Below are 11,416 nucleotides of genomic sequence, written 5' to 3'. Positions count from 1 at the left end.
CCTTCGAGATCACATGGCCCATAAATTCACTTCAGCTTGTCGAAGCTTGACTTTAGACTTGTTGAGCTTTAGGTTCACTTGTCTTGCTCTTTCAAGTAGGCGGATGACATTCTGATCATGATCGCGTTGCGCCTCTGAGTCGTTTTCCCCATAGCCAACTACCAGGATATCATCTCTGATGACTTTCACACCAGGCAAGTCAGCAAGGCACTCTTGCAGTTTACTTTCAAAAACTTCTGGTGCAAGACTTATTCCAAAGGGCATTCGCAAGTATCGATATCTCCCCATGGGTGTCCAGAAAGTAGTTAATTTACTACTGTCTTCATCGAGACTGACTTGATAAAATCCATCCTTTGCATCGAATGAACTGAAGATTCTATTCTGGCTTTGCTAAGTTCAGGTAAAAGTTCTTCAAGAGTTGGCATTTGGAACTTTGGACGCTGAATAGCACGGTTTAAGTCCTTTGGGTCTAAGCAAATCCGAATCTTCTGTGGCTTGGCTACTACCACCATGCTGCTTATCCATTGTGAGGGCTCCACTGCTTTTGTAATGATTCCTTTCTCTTCTAATTCCAGAATCTTCTTCTCTACATCTTTCCGTAAGGCTACTGGTACACGACGAGGTGAATGTTGGACTGGTGCAACACTCTGATCAACCACTATCTTGGCATCGCCAATGTGTCCTAGCCCATTAAAAACATCATGAAATTTGCTCATCAGTTCTTCCTTTGACAGAGGCTCTGGAACAACACTGTCATTTAGCTGGTGAACACTATCCGTAACACTGGCATTTAACTGGATGAGCTGTAACTTCTCACAAGTTTCTGCTGACAGCAAGGGTTTGCACTTGTCTTGAATAACTTGAAACTTCAGAACATGTTTCGTACCATTGTGCTTGATGTGCAGGTCGCATTCTCCAGCTGGCTTCATTGTTGAACCACCAAACAGTTTCAACTTGACTGTGGAGTTTTTCATAGGTGGGTCTCCTAACTGTGTAATGGCTGAAAGATCATCTAAGCATAGTACATTGCAGGTAGCACCGGTGTCGAGTTGACATGCCAAAGTTGTTGAGAACTCTTCCTCAGCAGAATTGAAGAATGTGATATCTGCAAACCACTGTCTTGACTTTGTTTGAACCAAGGATACTGTTTCAACTCTCAGGCAGCTCTCATCTGAACTTGACTCATTGCTGTCTTCCACCTGGTGTACTCTTTCTGGAAGAAATGCACACAGACGCGAAATGACCTTTATTTTGACATTTGCTGCATGTTTGTCCGAACGTGGGACACTCCGTTCTTCTTACATGACGTTGTTTACGACCACAATATCTGCATTTGGTTTCAGAGCTTTCACGTTTCGTCTTCTCGTCTTCATTCTTCTTCGCTTTGGACGATTTTTCTTCTTCCTTCTTACGATGAGGGTTTTTTTGCTTTTTCTTTCTGTCATTAAACTTCCTAACTTCTTCTGTCTGCTTGTCTTCGGCGCCTTGAATGTTCTTCATTTGCCGCGAGACGACTTCACTCGTTGTGCACATTTGAATCGCTTTTTGTAAATCCAGCTTCTTTTCTCTCAGCAACCTGACTTTATCTCCTTTGTCCTTTAAGCCGATGACTAATCTGTCTCGTATAAACTCATCCGTCAGTTCGCCGTATTCGCAAGAAGCGGCCAACTTTCTCAATCTTGTGACATAACTTTGTACGGATTCTTCGTTTTGCTGCACGCACGTATTAAAGACGTACCTTTCGTACACCACATTTCTGCCGGGCTTGAAGTAATTCTCCAGCGCTTCCAGACATTTGTCGACTTTCTTTTTGTCTTCCTCTGTAAGGTTTAGGTTGAGAAATATTTGAAGACATTCCCTGCCCATAGCAGATCTCAAGGTCGCAAGGCGGACCGATTCTTCTCGCTTGTCGAGGCCAGTTGCTATCTCGTAATCACTCCACTGCTGTTTGAAGAAATCCCAGTTTCCGACGACATCTCCATGACATTTCATTGCATGTGGCAGCGGGAAATTGTGCGGATAAACTTGAGGAACAGCTACTTGAGGAACAGCTTGTGATGGCGCTGGAACTTGCGAACTCGACTCCACGTGGTCGGTGGCTGGCATCTTCGTAAACTTTCGACGTACGTATCACTGTGAAAATTAAATACGGTCGACAGAAGAGGACAGCATCTACTTTCCGTTGACAGCGTTTTTGCCCGTTAGAGCGAACGTGTTCGACGTAAAATACGCTTTTGCTCTGACACCATGTTTCAAGATATGGACGCCATTAGTCCGTGAACAAGGAGCGGTCTTTATTGACCAAATATGGTAATACAACTACAACTGGAATGCGTGACTAACTACACGACACGATGTCACGCTAGACTACTTATTGTAACAACACTAACAAGTGAAGTCAATCTCTCGAGCACATGGATTTTAACGCACACGATTGGCTAACACAAGTCACGTGATATAAAGCGATTGCGTGACATGATAACGTTACACCTTTCCTTCTTTAGAAATGAAACTAAACTATAACAGAAGAGTGAACAAATAAACACTCTTATAAAGAGAAAAATGTCCATCAAAAATGTCTGAGTAGTAAATGAAAACATACTCAAAGTTCTAACGAAGTAGCTAGGGGGACGGATAGAGCGTCCGCTACGAGTAACTGCACTGCTCTTGTGGCATTCAGCTGGTGACGCTGGCGTGATGGCTTGTGGTCCTGGGTCTGTTTGCTTGCTGGGTGTTGGTTCCCTGTGCTACTCTCTGTTGGTGCTGGTTCTGTGTTGCTTTCGGTTGGTGGACAGTTCAGAATAGGACTTGGAATCTCAACATCAGCATCTTTAGACATAAACGGTTCTTGTGACTGCCGAAGATGTCTGCGATTTCTTCGGAATAACCTGCCATCTTCTGTTCTAACAGCATAGGATCTGACATCTACTTGTTGTTCAACTTTGGCCTTGATCCATTGGTTCTTTCCATCTGAGGCTTGCGGTTTCATGCGAACAACATCACCATTGGTAAGACTTTGAAGTTCTTTGGCATTTCGGTTGAAATAGCGCGTCTGAACTTCTTTCCTTTGTAGCTTTCTCTCTCTCACGTCTCTGACTAGCTGGGGTTCCAGGAGTTCTCTTAAAGTCGACAGCAGGGTTCAGGTACGTCTGCCAAACATTCGCTGTGCGGGTGAACTCTGCATACCCTCAGTTGGAGTGTTCCGCCAGTCCAGTAGGGCAAGCTGGGAATCTGAGTTGGTACTGGCAGCTTTCTTCATTAAATTCTTGGATGTCTTTACTGCATTCTCGACTTTGCCGTTGCTTTGCGGATACTCCGGTGAACTGGTCACGTGTTCAAACTCATACATAGCGGCAAAAGCTGAAAATTCGTTTGAATTGAAAGGTGGACCGTTGTCTCTGTGGAATGTATCAGGAATTCCATGGGTGGCGAAACGTTTCTTCAGCTTTCCAATCACTGCAGCTCCGGTCTTTGCCTTGTGTAGCTCGTCGATCTCGAAGAAATCCGAGAAATAGTCAACTGTACACAGATAATCACGGTTATTGCATGTGAATATGTCGCAGCCAACTTTTTCCCAGGGGCGTTGTGGAACTTCATGGCAAATTAGAGGCTCGTTCTGTTGCGCAGGCTGGAAGGTGTTGCAGGTTTCACACTTTGAGATAAATTCTTCCAGTTCTCTGTTCATGTTGGGCAAATAGACAACTTCACGTGCCCTTCTCAAGCAACCTTGAATACCGATATGGGATCGATGGAGCTTCTCTTTAATCTTGGGTCTCAGACTCATTGGGATGGCGCACTTTGGACCCTTAAAAATAACACCATCTTGAGCAGCCAGGTAGGCTTTCTCTTTGGTTGGGCCATCCATTCAAAATTACCGCTTTCAGAGACTGCAGGACAGGATCTTTGGCAGTTTCTTCACGCATTTCTTGGATTTGTGGCTCAGACACTGACAAGAAATTCACAGAGTGGATTCTTTCTACTTCTTGATCTGCCTTTCCTGGAAGGTGTTCCTGAGGTAGGTATGCTCTGGAAAGAGTATCGGCAAGATACAACTCTGGGCCACGCTTGTACTTTATTTCTACATCGTACTGCATTAGCCGCAACATAATACGTTGTAGCCGTTTTGGAGCAGCGGCAAGGGGTTTCTTAGCAATCATCTCCAAAGGCTTGTGGTCTGTCCACAGAGTAACTTTCCGGCCATAAACGTACTGATGGTTTTTTTCCATGCCAAATACTTGGGCGAGTAGCTCCTTCTCAATCTGCGAGTAGTTTTGTTCAGCTTTCGTGAGAGCTCTGCTAGCATAGGTTACAGGCTGACCTTGTTGCATAAGCACGAAGCCAATTCCTTTCTCTGACGCGTCTCCTCCTCCTTCAGTAGGTGCATTTGGAGTGAAAAACTTCAAGACTGGAGCGGAAGAGACAGCTTTTTTAATCTTCGCAAAGGCTTCTTCTTGCTCTTGAGACCACTCCCAGGGAACATCTTTATGTATAAGTCTGCGGAGGGGCTCAGACATCTCAGACAGGTCTTCTAGGAACCTAGAGAGGTACTTGATTGTGTTCACAAAGCGCTGTACGGCTTGGACATCTTCAGGCTTTGGCATACTGCAGATAGCTTCGACTTTCTTCGGATCAGGTTTCAATCCTTCACTGGTTAACAAGTGACCGATAAATGGAATTTGGGGGCATTTAAACTCAAACTTCTCTCTATTGAGCTTAATGTTCCTTTCTTAGCATCCTTTCAAGAGGCTTCTTAAGTTCTTATCATGGTCAAGTGATGCTTCTGACAGGGCAGCACCCTTTCCTGTAATCAGCAGGTCGTCAAAGATTCTGTGTACACCAGGTAGCCCTTCTAAATTCTGATCAAGCTTTTGTTGAAACAGCTCAGGGGCAGGTGAGATTCCAAATGGCATACGTTTCCAACAGAAACGTCCCCATGGCGTCTGGAATGTCGTCAGCAAGCTTGACTCGTCATCGAGCTCAACATGAAGGAAACCATCCTTGAGGTCTGCTTTGCTGAAGACTTTGACATCAGCAAGATCAGAAAGTAACATCTTCTATGACAGGTAAAGGATAGTGTAACCGCTTCAGTGCTTGATTCAGGTGGACCGGGTCAATGCAGACTCTCAATTTTCCATTGGGCTTTTCAACCAGTACGAGACTTGACACCCAGTCGGTAGGCTCTTCTACTTTGCGAATCATTTGCAGTTCCTCCAGGCGATCAAGTTCCGACTTCAATTTATCCTTGAGTGCAAATGGAACTCGGCGAGGTGGATTGATTACTGGTGTAACTGTCTTGTCAATTTCGAGGTGAAGTTTTCCTTCCATGCAGCCCTGTCCTTTGAACACGTCTCCAAACTCTTCTTTTACTTGATCCAGGGTAAGGCTTGCAGTGTTAGTGGTGACTTGCTGAATGTTCTCTTGCTGCACTGTTACTAGATTCATTTGCTGAGAAGCGCGAGATCCAATCAGCGGTGTGTAATCGCCTTTCACAACAACAAATTCAACATTGTATTTCTTGTTGTTCTTCGGGTTGCGCATGCTCACTCGACATGTTCCTAAGACAGGCATTGTAGACTTGCTGTACATCTTCAAAGTACGGTCGGACTCAACAATGTTTGTTCCTGGCGGCACAAACTTCTGAGGTAAAACATTACACGAAGCACCCGTGTCAATCTGCATTTGGACACTTTCCCCTGCGATTTCCATGGTCGCAAACATTTTCTTTTCGAGAAGGCTGTCTTCGTGGACCGTATGCGCATTGTTATGCTTTAGTATTCTGTGAAATGTGAGTGAACACATTCAACATGGCTGTACAAACAATAACTCTGATTTTATTACATGAAATCGAGGCAATACATTGAAGACCAATTACTGGAGTGGCTGGATGCTCAATTATTTGAAATTCAACAGGGTGGGACTTTCCTCTAAGTTTCACATTGAGTGTAGCTTTACCCATCACTGGCATCTTGTGGCCTGTATAAGACACGAGTCAGGTGTTGGACTTCTTCATTTTCTCGCAGAAGACGTTTCCTGACCTCGTTACTTCTGATACCACACACAATATGATCACGAATTATAGAATCATGCAATTCTCCAAACTCACAGTTTCTTGCAAGCTTGCGCAGTTCCGTGACGTAAGCATCGATTCCTTCGGTCGCTCCTTGTGCCCTCGTGTTAAACACATGTCGCTCGTATGCTACATTCTTCTTCGGCGTGCAATATTCTTCGAATTTCTTGATCACGACATCCATCTTAACCTTGTCTTCATCGCTGAGACCGAATGTATTAAAGATTTCCAACACCTCCTCTCCGGCAACTGTTAACAAGGTCGAACACTGTACTTTCGCTGGTTTCTTGTCGAAGCCCGTTGCGTTGAGAAAAAGCCTGAATTGCTGAATCCAACGTCTCCAATTCTCTGCAACATTTCCCTCGAATGATAGCGGCTTCGGTGGTGGGAGTTGATTCATTATTCTCCCACTTCTGACACCATGTTATGCTTTAGTATTCTATGAAATGTGAGTAAACACATTCAACATGGCTGTACAAACTACAACTCTGATTTTATTACATAAAATCGAGGCAATCCATAGACCGGCGAACACGTGCTCTAAATGGAGACTGGGACTAGGAATTCTATTTCACAACACACATTTCCTTCAGTCGTGTCAAAGGCTACGGAAAGCAATCCTTCTTCGGATGAATAATCCGGGTCTACCAAGTTAACACCGTTCCGTGGTAGGCTATTTCTACCGGGAGAACTCTTGTACATTTCTGCAAAATGGTTTGGCTTCTTGCAAGCACTGCAAATCTTTCCAAACGCGGGACATTTAGTGCGTTGCTTGATGTGACTTTTTCCGCAGTGTTTACAGCACTTCAACATCTCTTTAGAATCAGGTATGGGTTGTTTTGGATTCTTGTTGGGTCTTTTTTGTGGCGCTTTCGATTTTTTCCGTTTCTCTAACGCATTGACATTTTCCACTGGCGTGTTTGAGCTTGGAGATTGTCTGCTGATTTCCTTAAGGTGAGTAGTCGTGGCTTCTGTCGACAGATATCCAAACATTTAACTAGCAACAACTTCGGCTCTTGTAAAAGCTTTCGTCGAATGCTATTGTCGGCGATTCCACAGACAAGACGGTCGCGAATCATTTCATCCTTCAAGGTGCCGAATTCACACGTGGCTGCCAAAGCTCGCAGTGCTGTCGCGTAAGCATCGATTGATTCGTGAGGCTCTTGTATTCGGTTGTTGAACCTGTAGCGTTCATAAATGACATTCGTCTGGCCAATACAAGGAGAGTTCCATAGATCTAAAACAACGTTTATGTCCTGTTTCTCATCCTTGGTACGAAATGGCAAACTGTTGTGTACTTCGAGCGCGTCCGCCCCTATGCATGTGATGAAAGTCGCTACGCAAAATCTGCTTTCTTTCTCAGTTAGCTTCGTGACGGTTTCGTATGCGTCCCATACTTGTTTCCACTTCTTCCAGTTGTCCGAAAGCTTTCCCTTTAATTCCAACCGTCCTGGTGGAGGTACATTCGACGTAAAAGTCGGTAACGAAACTTGTTGTGTTGAACCAGAGGTCGAACCAAGGGTTTCTGTCGGCGTTGTAGGCATTTCTCGATTTCCACGTTTTGCAGGTCACTCTTAAAGGCTTTAACTGCAGTTCGAGGACGAAGATAGTTTAGAAGAAGACTTCTAACACCATGTCACGATTCCTATTTGTAATAACCACTCACAAAGGTAGTTGGAATCTAAGACTTTTAATAAGCGAAGTCATAACAGCTTCCACACTTACAAGTGAAGTCAATCTCTCGAGCACATGGATTCTAACGCACACGATTGGCTAACACAAGTCACGTGATATAAAGCGATTGCGTGACATGATAACGTTACACAAATGTTCCATTAACAAGATTGTTTCGCCTGGTACAGGAACTGAATCAGGCATCTCAGAAAAAGGGTAGCCTAATTAGGCCATCTGCATTACCATTGGTCTGGCTGGCCTTGTACGATATTCCATCCTCATCGCCAAATGTAATGATCAGCCATGAATACATTCAACACACACTAATTTATTTAAAACGAGGATAAATGCAAATCAGGTGATTCTGGAGGAATGCAATGTCACCTAATAAAGTTCTAAATCACAACAACAATGTGCCTACTTTCTCTTTATCAGTCTCAAGTCTCACAACCTGAAACTGAGGTGTGGTAGAGGTTTTGCATGCTGATCGTAACATGACTTCTGCTGTTGACGTTTCAACTTCAGATGCCAGAAGAAATTCCCCATCCCCGTGATTTTATCACGAATAATCTCTTGTTTTTAAAAAGTTCTATACTCAAATGTGTTTGCTAGGATTCTAGGTTCGGCTACAAAAGACTGAAATGGTTCACCTTCTTTCTGAACTCATGTGTTGAATTTGTGTCTTTCCACAAAGACGTTATCACAAGGGGCGCAGATCTCAGCAATTTTTTCAATACTTTCACGAGATTCTGCTGCGACTCGAATGCTTCCATCTTTGTTCAGCACAACGGAAGCGTAAAGAAGATGTACGCTTTGGTCTTGTCTCCTCATGCTTAAAGTTTATCCAATTTAATGGGACATTTTCCTCAAAGCTCGATGACTCATGTTTTTGGTGTCTGTCTGCCATGTCAAGTAGTAAAATCTGTAACTGTTTATGTATCAGAGAATGAATTTCTCGAGACTAAATCTCAAAATAGAACTACAGGCACACTTTATTTGAATCCATTTGGATGACAGTTCACATGCATATATAAAATCAATTTGTATTTTGCACACGCATTCCATATACATTCTACAGTGTACAAGATCGCAAGCTCACATCAAGGCAATATTAGTATGACGAAAACATAATGCCAAGATTTCCCCATAAGCCTTTTGCAGAGCGGATTCTCTAGACGCTGACACATTCCCACCTGATGGCAAACCATTTATCCACAACGGTTAAATTAATTAGATCAGTGTATGAAGTTACAACAATGCTGCTTCCATTTAAGAGGTCATTGTGGCCATGGAATTTCCACACAAAAAGGAATTCATTGTCCTAAGCAGCCTGATTTTTGATGTAATGGAGAGGGAGTTATGTGCTAAGCTTCAGCTTCCAAACTGATTGACGTTTCTTGTATTTAGGAAGAATGTCAGACATATCGTCCCTTTATGTAATTTCGGTTATCATTACTGATCCTTTATTGGAGGAGCTGTGATATCAGTGATCATAAGCAAATTTACAGGGCTTCCAGTCTTTAAATGTTTTGTCGCAAGAATTTTTTGACAAGGCCCTAAATTTTTATCAAAGAGCGGCTGGAAACTGGTATGTAAAAGCTCGGTTTTGGTGATTTGACGACGTACTGCACAAGTGCGTCTGCCATTTTGTCCCCGATTTCTGTCGATGGCCGAAACCATTAACCATGTGTTCTTGCCCATTCCCTTATCTTCACAGTGTCTGCCCTGTCCATGTCCATGGAAACGACTGATAGGATTCACTTTGGAAAGATTACACAGACCCATTGCCACTTCTTGTACTGTGTTGCTTTGGACTCTGATTTGCCTACGGTCTACTCTCCCCGTCCACCATCTGCTTTCTTATTTCTCTATTCAATACATGCTTAGAGAGCCCTCAGGCTAGTGGAACTTGGCATCGATAAGCCGCTCCTCACCAGCCACATCCCAGAAAACAGCAATAGGCTGGACAAATAGTCCACTTTGATATGTCACGTGGAAGAGAGAAAAACTGATGCACACGCTAACATAAACTTAACTTCAGAGTAAACATAGCACATGAGGATATCGAACAGCGAATGCTCCTTCGTATCGTTTGTTGGAGGTGCAAACGCCTCCAGCTATTGTAGTTTCAGAAAGGAATAAATGACCTTCATTCACATGGTGCGATCTCCAAAACTGTCCGGGGCATAGCTTTTGCCTTGGTCATTGTGCGCATTGCATGACGGACATCCCATCCCTTTTCAATCCCACTGTCTACTTCGCGCGCGAAGCTTCGATTTATCTGTTGAATCGTCGTCTCCAAATTATACGCTGTACTCCTCTTTTCGAAAAAGAGCTACTGCGACAGCAGCTTCAATAATTAATAATAATAATTTAATACTTATTCGGCGCAAATTAGCATATGAATATAATCAATGCGCCTACATCAAGTAATAAAACAAAAAAAAAAACAAAACAAAAAAGAAGAAAAATACAAAAACCAAAAAACGAAAACTCCATAGCTTTGGCTGATCCGTAATGGTTCCAACATCTGTCTTGGTGTTCAGCGGTCATATCCATTGGATAATAAAACTTAATTAAATAATAACAACTCCTGCAGGTTTTACATTTCCCCCCATTTACAAAAAGTATATATTGTAATGCCGCCGCGGGTCAAGGATCGGAAGCACACAGACTAAAGCAGACAAGGTTCGTCACAGCACAAAGTTTTATTCTCGACTACTCTTACACAATCTCTCTTTCCTATTTCCTACTCCAATTGCAGTCTAGCCACAGGAGGTCTGATCCAAGACAACAATACTTGTCTCGAAATCCTAACTTCGCTACATTGCCCCCCCCCCCCCCAAAAAAAAAAAGAAAAAAAGATGTGTCCCGCATCGAAACCTCAACATAGCCAATGCAATAGAGAAACGAGTATCAACGAAATACTAAATTATAAGGGGTAATTGTTCGCACAGTTCAGTATAACTTGTAATCTTTCATTCAGACAGGAGGTCTCACTGCCCTTCTAGGACGTCCTACAGCTAAGGCAGGATTTGGCACAGCACCGGAACGGTCAGTGGTTGACTCCACCGCCACGGACTGCGGTGATGGGGGCACTTGGCAGGTAACACTGCCCTCTGCCAGCAAGTCTGGGGTGTTTGGACCACGGTAAGCCTTCAGGCGGTCATGGTGTACCACGTTAGGCTTGGACTTGGGGCATTTTTGGATGCGATAAAGAACATCACTCATCCTCCTGATGACCAGAAACGGACCATCAAAGTGACGCATTAGCTTGGGGCAGATGCCTTTCTTTTTCTGTGGGTTGTGCAACCAACTTGCGTCTCCCCTGTCGTATCGATGGTGGTTTAATGGGCGATGGCCATAATTTTTCTTCTTGCTGTCGCTTCTCATTTTCAACTGTTGGCGGGCAAACTGGTGGATATTTTCCATTTGCTCACTGAGCTTGGCGGGCATACTTTGTTTCCTTAGTGTCTTCATTTGGTTCTGCCTGCCCAATTATCAAATTGAGTGGAAGTAATACTTCACGACCGAGCATCGTTTCGTTTGGCTGTGGGGCCTGTGGTTTCATGCACCAAAGAGCGATAGGCCAATATAAGGAGGGGTGGGGTAGGTATTGGTCCCAGTCCTTCTGGTTTTGACTGAGGAATTTAGAATGCATGGCCTCGACGGTCC

General features: G+C 43.7%; 1 protein-coding gene across 1 annotated transcript; it reads right to left on the bottom strand.

Moving 5' to 3' along the window:
- Positions 1–305: 305 nt before the first annotated feature.
- LOC144636968 (uncharacterized) lies at positions 306–2,106 on the bottom strand. The gene is made up of 2 exons (XM_078496158.1): positions 1,317–2,106; positions 306–1,213 (listed from the first exon to the last, which is right to left on the bottom strand). Exons 1-2 carry the CDS (start codon positions 2,104–2,106, stop codon positions 306–308), a joined length of 1,698 nt encoding a protein of 565 aa, XP_078352284.1.
- Positions 2,107–11,416: the final 9,310 nt, after the last annotated feature.

The sequence above is a fragment of the Oculina patagonica genome, chromosome 13 (genome assembly GCF_052425735.1).
Source record: "Oculina patagonica isolate OP01 chromosome 13, crgOcupat, whole genome shotgun sequence".
In the NCBI taxonomy this organism is placed as follows: Eukaryota; Metazoa; Cnidaria; class Anthozoa; order Scleractinia; family Oculinidae; genus Oculina; species Oculina patagonica.
The sequence above is the reverse complement of the archived record's forward strand: the minus strand, read 5'-3'. Positions and strand labels throughout refer to the sequence as shown.